Raw genomic sequence first — 15,993 nt, forward strand, 5'->3', positions numbered from 1 at the left:
TTTTCTTTTATTTATAGCCTAGACGTGTGGAATTTGAATGATATCATTCAAGTGCTATATTAGGTTAAATAAGGTTTATTTTTTGTCCTTCTATTAACATGGCAAAATAAGAGTTCGTAAAAATAAAGAGTACCTAGGCTTGGTTTATTTTGTAGAGTAATGTAAACACAATGGCGAATGGTAAACTCTTGATTTTTTTAATTGAATCGTAATAGAATTACTCTACCAACCGTTGGCTTTTACCAACTTGCCAGAAAGACAGTGGTGAGCAGATGACACATGACACTGCGCCAAGCAGCCTCTACTTTTCTATAACTCCTATTTGAGAAACTTGAGTAGTTCCGCGCTGCTGGACGGTTTTAATGAACTCCCATTTAATGACAAGGCAGACACTTTTTATTTAGACCTTCTTTAATTATGTTACTTAGACCTATCTCTCGGGTAATGTGAGAAACTGCCGTAAAATGCTCTACCTACGGCACACATTACGGAGTCTCAATGACTCTATTCAAGTACCCACCTACATACTTTATATTATTAAGAATGAAAACTTTTGAATAGGAACAAGTTAATTAAGGTTTCAGATTCAGGAACTTAAATTGGTTAAGAAATAAAACTAATCATTCCATTACCAGTAGATGTCATTTTCCAGTTCATTCTTTTTCATTTTCCTATATAGGTACCTTTACATTAATATTATCTAATTAGTATCTATTTAATGGTTAAATTAAAAAAAAACACTTTTTTATTCCCAAACTTTATTCAAACCTATATAAATTCAATAATTACATATAATATAAAGAAGTTTACAACTTATATACTTATTATAACGTTTTACTTATCAACAATTCAAAGGCTTTTGATGCGACATATTTTTGTCAAATCTAACCTATTCAGTTCGTCGTTAGAGGGTAGATGTTAATTCAAAAAAACTTCAAAAGGCTTGTAATCGTATCGTCTAGCGTTTTTAAACTTCAACAACAAACGTATAAGGAACCTAACAATCTAAAACGATCTAGCAGCACACCATAATTATTATGTTTTCAATAAAACAAAGCCACATTTGCTGGTCAAAATGGCGATACAGATTTAATTCCACAAGAAATTCAGAATAAGATGCTTTTTATTCGATCTCAACCGATGGAGCTGAAATTTTGCATTCATTTGAACATTGCGTGACAATGGAAGATATCCATAGACTCCACCAAGAAAAGACAAAACACCATCGAGTTTGGGCTCGTTTGATTCGTCTTGACGAGTACTTTGATCCCAAAAAAAGAAACCATCTTAGAAGTTATTTCATAATTCTTGTTATTTGTAGCGCAAAACGATTAGTGTATCTTTGCTAGTCAAGTTACTCTGCTACCGGTCGCTCACATAAGTTTTCAATAGTCCACAAATGACGGGAAGTTACTAACAAATCTTTGTCACAATACGTCAACATCTTTGCAGAGCTCATTTCCCTCATTTTCTAACTTATCAAACAAAATTCTTATAAACAAATATGCAAAAGATTTTGTATAAAAACTATGTCAACACCACTAATTTTCCAGATTTTTGAGTTGGTGATTTAAACAATTGGAAGGTTTTCTTATAAAACTTTACAATTCAAGGCTTTACTACTTTTAATTAGACATTAAGAAGATGCACTCTTGTATGATGTAACGCGATGTCTCCCTTCTACACCTACAATAGTTGATAGTCAGGAGTCTATCAGAGAAAACAATAAATAAATGTGACAATGCCAGTTACTTTTGTTTTGTCAATGCCGGTTTTGACAATTCAGCCATTGCTATAGCTAACTAGCTATTTTACAATCTCAGTACTTACTTTTTATGATAAAATTGAGCTTAACTGGACGTGTAACAAATATGAAAGGAATTTTAAACTCTAAATCTCATTGCGTACATTTTTTCTTTTGTTATATAACTTAAATACATGTCTTTTTACTTATTTTATACTTTCTCATAGATGTGAATAGAAATGAATATTTACTAGAAATAATATGGAGAAACCATTTTAAAAGTGTGATTCCACAATTACCTACGCATAACTTAAATATAAAATATATTTTTTTGTAGTTTAGTAGAAAAATGTATTTCAGGAATTTATTCTACGGTTTTAACTCCATTAGTGATGACAAGTTTATTGAATGCTTAACTTTATAAACTAAGAATTAAATTTAATAATAGGCAGCCAACAAGAATTTAAAAAAATCATAAAATATATAATCACATAATATTTGACATAGTAAATTTTGTTCAATAGATAAGAATATAATATGCCCTAGTTTTGTACTAAATTTAATTAACAAAGACCAGCAACTCTTCAACAAATATCTTGTTTTTTTTTAATGGCAACATTAAACAATATTTTTATATCCGATATAGGTTACAATAAAATCAATAAAAATGTATGACACTAAAACGCAGATCAGAAAAAGTAGATAGAGCAAAAAATTAACACCAGTCAAAACCTCTGTCAAATTAGAAATGTACAAGAATACTGGAAACCTACATTTAAAATAGCATTCATACCCTCCATACACATTTATATGGCATTTTGAACTTAGTATTGAATTATATTTGCTTTGAACTGTCTGTCACAAGTAAATCCCCATACACTTAATTTTTATGATTCACTTTTCAACATATTAAGTGACTCATACTCTATCTACTTTAGTCTCTGGCCTACATGCTTATCACAAACGCTTCCCATCTCCTGATACAGAAAGATATATAAACAACATAATCAATAAATAAATATTGTCATAAGTACATTATTATGTCAATAGAAATCAGTAATTACATAGTTAGTCGTCAAATCTAGGGTGATTTGCTTAATTACAAGTAGGTAATACAAAAGTATGAAGTGTTCTCTTAATATCTGTTGCTAAAGAGCTCAGAATACATTATAGCAGATATCAAAAGGGAGTCTACCTTTACATGATTAAATACTAGTCAATAAAAATGTTAAAATCATTTCTTTTTAGCTGTTGTTTGTGTGTCAGTTATAGCTGCAAAAACATAACCCTCTTTTGAAGAAGTCGGAAAGTAGCCAATGTGTTAATCCAAGGTTACATCTACGTCCATACCAAATTTCATCAAAATCGGTCAAGCCGTTTGAGCGTGAAGAAGTAAAAAACAAACACAATCACGTACTTTCGTATTTAGTGTGATCTATCTCATCCACCATTCTAGAATGCAAACAGAGGTTATAAGTATGATTTCAAAATGTTTACATGTCCCCTTCAATTGAGGAATTTGAGCAGCACAAATATTTGAGCTAGTACAAAAAATCGTTTTTAACAGTCGAAAAGTAAGGCAAAAGAAATATTGTCAGAAAAATAGAAGATTTTTATGGTGACCAGACATTTTTAAGGATAGCGTATACAGGATTTGTTTAGGTAGATACTTAAAAAGAATAAACAATATTTTTGTCTCACAAATTCAGTTTAGAAATTTTAATAACACACAACTAAAAAACAACAATGAAAATTCAAATCAATTAAGCTACTGAAAATTTCAGTTGTTCATTGATTTATTATGTGTTAGTATAAAAAGACACGAAGATTGTTTACCTTTTTTAAGTGCATAAACTGGAGTAGACTCACCAAAGTAAAAGTCAATTTGACCTCCACAAAATGTGTATTGGGTAACTTAATATTCTATAATGAGACTGGTTGTCAAAATAAATGGTGCTAAGGAAGATAGTTTTGTGAAGATAGTATCTAAGTTCCCAATTCTTGAGTGATGGCACTTAATAGAAAACATTGTCATTATTCTTTCGTTTTAAGTATTATAAACAGTTGGAATGTTCTCAGTATCTTATGCCATTTACAATAATTTGGTCAAAAATTTATAAGAAAATAAAAAATGTGATGTTGTTGTAGATATAACATACTTTTATATGAAAAATTCAAGAAATAGTGAATATAATAGTATGATTACTTATTTCACAACTGGTTTACTCATGCTATATGTGAGAATAGATACGCCATTGGTACCAAAACTAGTTGGGCAATACCGATAAATATGCATGAGTTGACTGTTGTTAAATAAATAATTATGAATTAGCTTCGCAAGTTATATTCATATGATTTACATATTTTTTTACACTAATCACTTTTATCTTATTTATCTTACTGATTGTAAATTAAGATACAGAAACAATTGTATGATTCAATTTTAAAATCAATTTCCTTATTCCTACAACTATTCAAAGTAATGAAGCATTGTATATTTTTGTTATATTCATATCTATTAATTGACATAAATTATGATAATGACCAACATTAAGATAGAGGCTTTTTGTTTAAAAAAATAAAATACTGAACTTGCTTCTGTTAAACATAGTGCATGTCAATTTATATGCAAACTATATTATCTTAACATCATGCTCATTGCATACTCTTTAACATATCTCTTTTGTCTTTCAGTTGCAGGCTTTTGTTGACATACTATGTTTAAACATAAGCAATATAGTTTATATTAACAGTAACTGTTATTTCATACATAGACCTTTCAATATTCAACATTTCTTTATCAAAACATTAACAAGGCTCGTTATCAGTGTCTAACCGAACAAAGCTCCACAATTCGAACATCTCCTATTTTTCAGAGCGAGGCAACATAGTATCCCTAGGGGGAAGAATAGAATAGCACATAGGATTCCGAGGCACGTGAAATCATCTTCAAGAATACCAACACGGCAGGCGGGGCACGCGCCCACTGCTATGATAGGGGGTGGTATTATTATGCTAGTGGCCCCATAGTTGGGCATGAAGCCTGTACCTGGGGGAGGCACTCCGTATGGCGTATATCCCGGTGGAGGGGGAGGATAGGTCGCGCCCGCGGGCGGCGGCGGGAACGACGCACCCGGGGCTCCAGCCGGCTGCGGCAGCGGACCTGCAATTGTTTACACAGCTATTTCAACATCTCATTTCTAATTGCGTATTAAACCAAACTACTGAAAACTTTCCAGTGACTATAAATTAGCTTATTATCTAATTAATCTATGGTTAATTGGTTACAATAAGGTTGTGTAGTAACAATACGCAGTATAATCGAACAGCTTATCTTTATTATGATTCATTCGTGTTCAATAAGGTTTCACAAATACAAACTTTTTAAGGGGACTTACCTGGTGGAACCGCAGCGGAATACGGTGGAGGCTCTTCAGTAACAGTTGGTTTCTCCATATTGCGTATTATTTGTCTCCTCACTTTAACTTTTCAATAGATACGTATAGAAAGAACTAATCACACAATAACTAACAAAACTGAGTGGTGAGTTCACAAACACAGCTGTCAAAAATAATGTTGCCAGTGTTGCCACTTGCCAGCACAAGGCTCAGTTAGATAAAGGAATTATTATTAGACGATGGTGAACAAAACAGATTAAAAATGCAGCCAACTAAATTTTTATAAATAATTTATCTTTGAGCTCAGATTTTTCTGAATGTTATGGCTAAACCACTGATATATTTACAATTAGTTGAAGATAACATTAATACAGAAATAGAACAAGTTTATCTACTTCCTGTCATTTTATAACTTATCGACAAAATAACAAGAGGTGTTTAATAATCAGTTCAATTTAGATTGCATAAGAAACGATTATAGCTTTTAATACATGTCATATTATTATATACTTTGCCTATGTTTATCTTTTGTACTATATCTACTTATTTCTAGTACTTTTTCAAACTGAGCCATCTAGACTAACCTTCTTTGACCTAGAAACATTACGGAACTGTTTGATTTCTTTCATCGTTTAACCAGCGCCGTCAATAGGACGGCACTCAACTCTTTATTATATTGTTGACTCACTTGTGATGCTTCCGGCTGACCAGTTGATGGTTTACTCTAATGAATATTTATGTGAATAAAAAACCAGTTTCATTTCAGCTCTGTCCTCTAACTTTAATGAGTAGGAAGTACTAAATCATTATAACCTGGATTCCAAAAATTGGTGGTGTTTAATTTTCAAACCTTTCCTATAGAGTAAGAGGCGGTGTGCAGCAGCGCGCCGTATATAGACAGGTATATTTTATACTCTAACATCTCATAACTTAGCATTTACATACACCTAACTACAACGGATTACGAAAAGATCGAATCAGTAGAATCAGAAACTTTATACTTGTTAAACTTTTAAACTTTATATTTGTAATTATACAGAGCGAGTTTTTAATCTCCAAATCAAATTAAATCATCAATCAATAGATAAATCCTGCGACTTACTTGTTTATTTCTCAAGCATTGGTACTATAGATAGGGGCAGGGTAAATAAAACCAAAACAAAAATCTTTTGAACTTTCAATATATTCATATTTCACAAAACAATAACTATTAACGTCATCTAACTAAGTCTAATCGATCACTAAAATATTTACAACGTAACTTGTTCTCTCTGACATTTTCAATCTAATTAATAAATTCAAGATCCTGCCGTTGACATTAGGCAAGTATAGACAAAATAAAAAACCTAAATTGTAAGCATTTGATATATGAACATGACAAAATATACAATTATCATAACTTAATAACATTATTTAGTTTACAAGCAAAAGTGAAAACTGGCAACACGGCTAGCAAAAGCAATCACTTCCGTTGGGGTTGGGCCTATCAATATTTTTATGTACAATAAATAGAAAATGCAGTATGCGTAATGCAATGTAATGCGTAGGGTTATCTATAAGGTATTGATGGCACCTCTCAGCTTAACCAGTATACAGTTTCACTTTTGCTTGCAATCCCAAACGACAATAGCTCAATTATCACAATAAAACAACATTTGTTTGTCAAAAACAATACACTTATAAATTCAACGTCGTAAGACATTGAGGAGTCAATTTTCTTTTATCAACAAAAATCGCCGTCTTTAAGACACTCATTTTCTCTGGCGAAAGCTTTCATATTTTCTTATTTCCAAGCAAAATTTACACATATATGTATATCCGCGTCACATAGATACATGTTATTTACTACAATCGGTCTCATAATAATGCGTTCTTATTCTTTATATTTGATACAAAAAGATATATAATAAGTGTGACTAATATTTTATTTTAACTAAATTGTCTTGGAATGTGCTCTTCAAGTTACATACATTGTAATGTCAAAATTAGCAGCCAAATTGAATAGGTGTTGCCATCAAAGAATATTCAATAAAAGATCAAAATAAGACTATCATCGCACAATTAATGTTTGACCAAAGTTTAGCATTTCGTTTTGGTCTCAAGTTAAAAGAAGCCTTGAATAAGAAATAAGTTACATACACAAGCCTAAGGCCGTAATGTGCAATATTAGATGCATGAGTCTTATTAAGAAGAATCTGTGTTGATATTTCGGGTCAGACACAAAGAACCAACAGTCCTAAAATAGTAGTTCTAAAATATCACAAAGCGAACCCTAGTATTTTTTCATTTAGTCCACAAAGAACACGTGGACTTCTGATTTATGTGCAAATTTGGTTAAAATCGGAAAAGCAGTTTAAAAGCAGTTCAGAACATAAACCAGACACATCAATTATAAATATATCAAGATTGTATTTCAAAATTCAGAAATGGCCGACAACGTGCGCTCCATTGGTCATAGCTATTACAAAACACAGAATTGGCAGATTGTAGTTTATTCATTCCTAACAAAAACTCTGATATATTATGTAAAGAAACATCAGTCTAATCAACCACTTTGCTAGTCATGAGTTGTCATGTCAATACGTGTTATTAAAAGTAGCTGAAGTTAGTTTCAATCTAAAAGCGTATAAATATTTTAGCTCTTAGACTACGAACGTTGCATCAGCTACTGTATGTAAGTATATTATCATATTGTTTTACTAAGCCCGGAGTTCAGAAAACGATCGTATTACAATCAAGTGCAATTTGAAACCACATTTGGAAAGTAGGTCACATGTATTAGCTAATCCATGACCATTGTTACCAATATCTTGTTACAGGTATAACGCTTTAGAAACTTATATCATTCGGTAGATGAAATTTGAAAGAGCCATCTATATAATTACATCAGAACTCTAATGACATCACTGTCATACTGCCAAGTTTGGATTTTAACATTTTTAACGTAGCCTGTTACATGTTGAACAGGATTTCAGCATATAATACGGATTAATAAAAGTCGTAGACCTAACAAAGAGGTAGACAGAGCGTACACAATCAATCAATGGTATTTAAATGCAACACCGTATGTCCTTTACTTAATTAAAAAGGAAAAACGGTCACGTCCTCCCCCTTCCCTCCCATTTTCAAATAAATTTCAATCCTTTTTAATAGGTATTCTTATAGTCAGTCATAAATACCACTTCATCGTTTTCAAAGAGAGCACGTGCTTCCCCCCCACCATTAACCTTTTCTACTACTCTACTTTCAGTCCATCTATAGAGTTATCTTAGAGTTCGATCGCTCTACATCTTACATCAAATCTAAACTGTGTATGACTCTGCTCTGTCTACATATTTGTTGGTCCGTGTCGTGTGTCATGTGTCGTGTATTGCGCGGTATGTGTGAGTTAGAACCGCATGGGTACCCAGCAGCCGGTGACTCCGTCGCGGCGGTAGTAGTGCGCGCGGTTGTCGGGGAACACCGTCACCGCCGGGAACGGGTGTTGCTGGATGAACTTCAGGGTCACACGGATCTGGAATTGTACAAACATTATTAGTTATGGGAAAGAAAATAGATTTTTAAATTCTAAATATCCGTTTTTTAATGTCATCCCATACAAATTTTATAAAAATCGTTCTAGACGTTTTTATAGTTGTTAATTGCATTGTCATCGGGTCTGAAGCTACCCTGAAAATTTCAACCTGCTAGGTTATCGGGAAGTACCTCGAAATTGAGTTAGAAACATCCGACCGGAACGACAAACAAACATACAAACAAGAAAGAGAGTGTACAAAAACGTAGTAAAATATCCTTTTGTTTCCCGCTTGCTGTAGTTGGAAGTGGAAAATATTTTTTCTACTTCTATTTACTACCTCTGATTAATTTCGAAGCGGGTTCCAAGGCAGTTTAATCGATTCGTTAAGACACATCGAGATTGGTTTACAGGAGCTTTGAAAAAATGCATGTGTGGTAGAAAAAACTGTCAAAGCATGATTGATGATTTTGATTTTATGAACAACAACTCTATTGAAAGTTACTTTCATCACGGTGTGGTTGATTTGTACTGAATCTTTGCTGTTTTTGAAGTTCCTCGTATGAACTACTAACAAATTCGTAATTAATGATATCGCCTTATACACTACGACAGTTAATACACACATTGTGCACGAAGTGTGGCGGCTCGCAAGCGGGCGTGGTACTCAGATGCTGCAGTATGAAGTCATCCGACTGCTCCAGCCACAGGTCCACGCCGCGGAGGGGCTCGTAGTTGAACGGCCCGATACGGAGCATGCCCACCGTGTTGTCGTATATGTCCAGCACCTGAGGGTTTGTGAACAGAGGCTTATGTTACAGTTGTTGGGTGTAAAATGGTTGATTATTTCGCGTATTGGTCGGGATCGCCCGACTAGTTTCGAATTTAAATCAATAGAATTAAGATAAAAATCATTTTGTGAAAAAAATAGTCGAACTTACCAAGATCATTTTAAATTTGGTAGTAACTGTCGTGAGAATGATTCATTATTAAATTGTGTACCGTAGTAAACACTCACGGGTATTTCTCGGGATAGCCCGACTAGTTTCCGAGAGAGTTGGGTCCGAAACTAGTCGGGCTACCCATTTTACATCTAAGTCGTCTGAGTGTAGCTTAAAATCTACTTATACCATGACGCCATAAGAACTTATTAGTGACATCTATGGATAGTTCTTCTAATTGACGATAGATGTCGGTAGTGTTGTGCTGTTATCCTTAACGCGGGTGTGGTCCTTTTGACATCATACTAACTATCGACTCACAGTATGTAGTAACTTTGACTAGTGTTAAATGTTCTATAGATGCCTCTACCATACCTGTGCGGAATGCGGTCCACTGGTGATAGTCCGGGCGCCGCGGAGCGCGAGCTCGGGCCCCTTGTCGGGGAAGGTGGCGGGGAACAGGTCCCCGGCGCTGATGTCCACGCCCACGCCCATCACGAGCGGGGCCGCCGTGCCGCCGCCCAGCGCTGTGTTCAGCTCGCAGCAACACGCGAGCGTTAGGTCGATCTCCACTGAGAGACGGTGGAAGGACACTGAAATGGGAAAATGTTTTTGGGATGAGCTTTTAATAAAAACAACTCCCGCAATAAGGTCTTGAGTCGTGTTATATATGGCTATACAAACCGAGTCAAATAAACATGTTTTGTACTTCACGTGCAAATAATATTCCACAAGTTTCAGATAGAGATTATGATATCTATTATTTTTTGTGTGTATTCGATTTTCGATTTAGATTATTCTTTGTTGAACAGATGATAAAATTGATGATGCAATTTAGTCTACAGGCACAGTTCGGTTTAGTCCTAAGACTTATAACACCAGAATGTAGTTACAAACGGGAAGTTTATTAAAAATGCATCATCAATTCAAGAAATCCTGATTATTCAAGAAAAGATGGTTGGTTGAAGTACATTGGAAAAGACTCTGGTCTTTTCCAATGTACTTCAACCAACCATCAGTACCAAAACCCGTCATATAACAGGCCTAAATTAACACTTCATACGAAATCGTATCAATGATCGGAACAAACTATGGCTCACACCTACGCCTCGCTAACTCTCGCACTTTGGCAAGCTGACAAGTCCACCGCACTGACCTCTACGTCAATTGTAATTGTTTATTTCCGAGTCTGAGGCATTGTTACAACATTACCGGAATGCTATCAATGTTTCTATGTAGACAAATAATAATGTTGCCAAAAATTAAGTGTGTCGCGACGACGTGGCAGAAAGTGAAATGGGACGACTGATTAGATGATCAATTGAACGTTGGGAAATTTCAGCTAGGTATAAAAAATAAATTGGTAAAAATAAAAAGTTTGCTCTTTCTTTCTTTCTTTCTACGGGAATGGTGTTTTCCAGCGAGAGGACGAATTTTAACCTGTAACACGGCGTTTATGTTTAGTAAGATAAAATACTAAGTAAAAGTCCGACTGCATCCCCCCCCCCCCTGGTGGCAGACAGACGGTCAGACAGCAAAGTCTTTCTATGAAACCCTGAAATAGGATAATTATAACCGAAGCGCTAATATGGACCCTTAATGAAGGAGGATGATATATACAGCTCTATAAATACTCACACATAATATTAGCGAAGAGCTCATCAGAATACCGGTGTGGGTCATTGAAGCCGCCCACCAGCTGCAGTTCGAGCCTGCCCTCAGGGTAGCCCACAGCCAGCTGCTGCACGCGCGCCACCATCGCCGCGGCGGCATCCGCTGTGCCGGACCCGTCCAAGTGGGCTAGGGCTACTGCGCCTGAGCCTGGAGGGGTTGAGAACGGGTTTAGCTGTTGTGAAGTGTGACATCATTTTAGCATTTCAAATTTTCGGGATTTCAAGTTTGGAGTATTTTGGAAATCCTACGAAATATTCTTGAAAGTGAATCTTCTTTGAAAACGTTAAACAATGTAAGATTTTTTTATTATTATTTTGTCTAAACTACATACAATTAGTCTCTTAGCTTCATGAAGAGGTTGATGGTGAATGTGACAAAAATTTAAGTATTTACCTGAATGCCGGACAACGACTATAATACATGATGAGGCGTCGTCTGATCCTATGATGTTGACATTTTCTGGAAAAGAGAAAAAACTAATTAGAATTAGGTATAGAAAACATTCGGTAAGGATATCTAGTAATTATCATTAACGAACGAATGACGAAAATCTTTTCAATAGCTGCAGTATGTCTATGGTTCCCACTTGGTTCACCGTAATACTTTGAAACATACTCCCAGATATTAAACGCAATCAACCATACGTTCGATAGTTATACGTCATCGCGTTACAAGCGATCGATATAATTATAACTATCTGTTCAGTAGTCTTTGTGAGATTTAACATGTTGCAAGGCGGCTCATGATCTACAGATTGGTGACACAAGTAAACAAAATGGCTAAAAATTAAAATAACAGAGTTTTTGGGGAATTTAAAAGGTGGGAATTTTTCCAATTAGACTCTACATAGAGACAAAGTATAATACACGTACTGTCATGTGGAACTACAGCAGCGAGCTCCCTCTGCGCGACGTACAGCAAGCCGGGCGGCGGCACGACCCGCGCGGCGGCCGCCAGCAGCTGCGCGGCCGCGTCCCTGTAGCCGGGGTGCGCCGCCAGCAGCGCCCGCACCGACGTCGGGCACTCGTCCGCGAGCACGCCATTCAGCACCACCACCATGCTAACACTGTTACAATAGTTTATACAATCAGAAATTATGTTGTATGTTCATTTGTTTATTGAAAAGGCGAGTGAATCGGGTGATCAGACGAGACAGTATTTTATAGGGATGTGATTTCCATTTCGCAGGACAGTAGATCCTGTACCAATAGTTCGTAACAAGGCCATTTTAAAGGTAAATCTGTGTATTGCCATGACCTAATTGTTTTTGTAGTCTACAGAGATGTCAAGTTTCTGGTTGTTTACATCAATTTGTGAAAAGGCAATCAGAGTGCTTTTCTATCATCCAAATGGGAAAATATTTTAGGAAACGAATAGAAAATAGGGTGTGAATCAATTCATTCCATTCTTGAAGACGTATTTCAGAAGAGTTTTAGGACGAAAACTTATGTCAAGGCTAGACTTGTAAAGTTTCACCAATAAGTCCGGTCTAGCAGTAAAAGGTCTGCCAATAAGTAGAGCCAACTTAACAAAAAAAATACAAGACAAACACTCTACAACAGAGGCTGTACAATACTGTACATACACAATGTTGGTCTCAAATACACATAATATTGGAAATAAATACTAACAATATATCCATACAAGAGTTCATTGAACAAAACCATACCTACTAGGTATTACGATTAATAACTTGTCTGTGTAAACCGGATACAGTCAATGAAGTTTATAGATGAACATATTCTGTACATTTATGTATGTATATAAGTTGGAGTTAGTTCAACACGTGTACAAAGTAGGGGCGTAATTGAAGCCATTTTCTCGTCTAATTGTAAGATGTATATGTGATAAAATCTAGTAGGACATCTTAGCTTGTTCTATTTCTATGTGTCTTCAAACTGAAGTTTCTGTCATAAATTTGTTTTTCTTCGTTATGTTTGTAAATCGCATTGTAAAATGCAAGAATTGTGGTAACAAAAAGTAGAGCTCCTGCGCTGTCCCTCTATTTCGATGCAAAGGAAAAACGAAAACACGAAAGAAAAGGCACTTATCATTTAAATTCCGTGTAATAACTTAGTTTGATCAATTTAGAACTTTTCTAGCCCAACTTTGTCCAGCAGCATTTACAGACTGCTATTTCTAAATATTAAAACATTTAATTTACCACTTAACACACATAAAACATATACTCGCGATGATGAACACTACGCAGTCAATTGTCTTCTGTGTCGGTAATGTATTCCGAACGGCGGGGGTCACACGAGTGACACAGGCGCACAACGCGGTTCCACACCGCGAGTCATTTACATTGCGCCGGCGCCGGTACTAAGCCCACCTTAAACTGAACTTGAAACTTTCCAATACAAGGAAAATGCGAGAACTAAGTAGCTATAGGCGGACTAATCTATAATTCTATACCAAAAAAATACTCTCTCGTTTTCCGTGAAAGTTTTGATAGGCTCACTTTCTGCAATCATTCACGGATTTTATCGAAGTTTAATTCCGTTTCTAGATTGAGATGTAAAGAGTTATGTTGTGAAAATAAACCAAATGTAGCGTAACTTAAATAGGACGGAACGATAATTCAAGAACAACTGTTGAGTGAGATAAGAGGAAATTTGTAATGCTTTATAGATAAGAGCGAGTGTTGGGCGGGTACCTACAGCTACTTATATGGTTACTGTCTGATAAAACATTATGTAGCTTCACGTCAACGTTCATCAATAAAACTGACGAGTACTAATTAAAGTTAACGAGGAAACACACGTAAATGCAGTGTAATTAAATCTTTGTTTAAAAAACCCCGCTCAAATCGCGCCTTCAAGGCAATTCTTGTCGCGAAATTAAAATTGCGAATACTCTAAAGTAATTATATACAATTTTACAGCGGTACTGTGGTAATGAAATGCTGCATGCTGCATGATAACGAGAAAAAAATCTCAAGAACTACCGGTCCAAATTGCATAATTCTTTCAATGTTAAGTAGCCTTTCATTGAGAAATGTTATAGGAGAAATGTGTATACCATCACGCTATGATTAATAGGAGCAGTGCAGTAATAAAAAATGTTACAAAAACGAGAGAAGAGGCGTGCTCTCCAAATTCCTTAAAAACATATCTTCATAGCGACGAAGCAAAGTCGCACGCAATAACTAGAAGAATATACATTACATGGTGCATTTATACTAGACCATCTCCCCGTTCCTTCATTTTCAGCTAGGTAATTTAATACAAGCGAATTATCTAGTCTACACAAACTCGTCTCTCCATAAAAAATAACAAATGAAACTCATTACCATTGTTTTAAGACATCACAAATCCAATACCAATTTCTATTCAATCACATTCTAGGACGTTCATTAGTAAACTGCGCAGTCTTAGGTATATACAGTCAAGTGTAAATTCAATATTAAGTACTAGGAAAAGTACTCGCAATACAAAGTGTACTAGTGAGATTGTACCATTAAGTAGAATATTGAACTTTTTACAGTAAAACATGAATTAGTACGAGAAGTTAACGAGAGAGAAATGCTTGTGAAACCGGTTGAGGTAAGCCATCACCTTAAAACAGTACTGTGCCTATGAAAGAAGTGAGATAGAGCATACACAGTATAGAGCAGTGTCTCACTTTGAGGGCTGCAAGCGTGAGCATGCAAAAAGATTTTACTCGTGAAAGCTAAGCTTTAAATACATTAAATTAATTAAGTATGAGATGTAAAGGCGACCTTTCATAATAAAATCTAAGAGACCAGGAAAACAACTCAGTTTTCTCTGTGTAAACTACCTATTTACGTTAAAAAGACTAGTCAAGTTTTTAATTGGCCACTTAATATATGGCTAACTACTGGAATATAACATCATTTTTGAAGTTTATATAATACTAGTTGAACTAGCAAACGTTGTTTTACCGATTAAACAATTTTTCTAGTTGTATGTATTTTTAATGCCACATTATAAAAAAAAAATAAAGACCAAAAATTTCGTCCAAAAAATAAAATACTTTTTTTAGTGTGAGCAACCCTTATCACTCAGGGGTATGAAAAATAGATGTTGTTCTATTCTCAGACCTATTCAATATGTATACAAAATTTCATAAAAATCGATCGAACCGTTTTGGATGAGTACGGTAACTAACATCGTGACACGGGAATTTTATATATTAGAAGATAATTGGCTAATAAACATTAACATGATACAGTCCTGTAAATATCCCACTATTTTTATCACGACGGTAAAATGTTTTATTTTTGGTCGTCCCTATGCAGGGTAGAGCGCTACTCTCTATTCTTTCGATTTAGGCTATAATTCTGCAATTTCCAATGGCCGATTAATGACGAATGATATCTAAAAAAACATTGCATTGCATTGAATTTAGAACATAATAACAACTGAAAGCACATTAATCTTTACATAGATCGTTTGGTGGGGGAGCTGAGCGGCACCATGGTTGGGTGCTCGATAGATGGTAAGATGCTAAACAATATCAGTTACGCTGATGACATGGTGCTGCTCAGCCCATCCATCTGTGGTCTGAGAAAACTGCTGGCTGTCTGTGAGAGATATGCGGAGGCTCATGGCTTGAGGTATAACGCCACTAAGAGTGAAGTAATTGTGTTTAAGGTACGAAATAATACACCTGCTTATATTCCACCTGTAAAGCTTTACGATTCTCCTTTAAAAGTTGTCACTCAATTTAAATACCTCGGACATGTAGTCACGGGTT

The 15,993-nt window shown here is 35.2% G+C and overlaps 2 protein-coding genes across 5 annotated transcripts in view; both read right to left on the bottom strand.

Annotated features, from left to right (window-relative positions):
• Positions 1-738: 738 nt before the first annotated feature.
• Positions 739-5,335, bottom strand: LOC113497456 (brain protein I3). Its single transcript, XM_026877013.1, has 2 exons — positions 5,143-5,335; positions 739-4,907 (listed from the first exon to the last, which is right to left on the bottom strand). Exons 1-2 carry the CDS (start codon positions 5,198-5,200, stop codon positions 4,576-4,578), a joined length of 390 nt encoding a protein of 129 aa, XP_026732814.1. The 5' UTR covers positions 5,201-5,335; the 3' UTR covers positions 739-4,575.
• A 970-nt stretch (positions 5,336-6,305) lies between these two features.
• The window catches only part of LOC113497368 (protein N-terminal asparagine amidohydrolase), a 71,353-nt gene continuing 61,665 nt past the window's right edge, over positions 6,306-15,993 (bottom strand). For all 4 annotated transcript variants that reach the window (XM_026876921.1, XM_026876928.1, XM_026876935.1 and 1 more), the window contains 6 exons: positions 12,144-12,337; positions 11,665-11,730; positions 11,236-11,418; positions 9,973-10,190; positions 9,283-9,444; positions 6,306-8,656 (listed from right to left, as the gene is read on the bottom strand). In XM_026876921.1, coding sequence (XP_026732722.1) covers positions 8,531-8,656; positions 9,283-9,444; positions 9,973-10,190; positions 11,236-11,418; positions 11,665-11,730; positions 12,144-12,330 — 942 coding nt within the window. In that variant the 5' untranslated portion in view covers positions 12,331-12,337 and the 3' untranslated portion in view covers positions 6,306-8,530. The remainder of the gene's footprint in view (positions 8,657-9,282; positions 9,445-9,972; positions 10,191-11,235; positions 11,419-11,664; positions 11,731-12,143; positions 12,338-15,993) is intronic.

The sequence above is a fragment of the Trichoplusia ni genome, chromosome 1, assembly GCF_003590095.1.
Source record: "Trichoplusia ni isolate ovarian cell line Hi5 chromosome 1, tn1, whole genome shotgun sequence".
Lineage (NCBI taxonomy): Eukaryota > Metazoa > Arthropoda > Insecta > Lepidoptera > Noctuidae > Trichoplusia > Trichoplusia ni.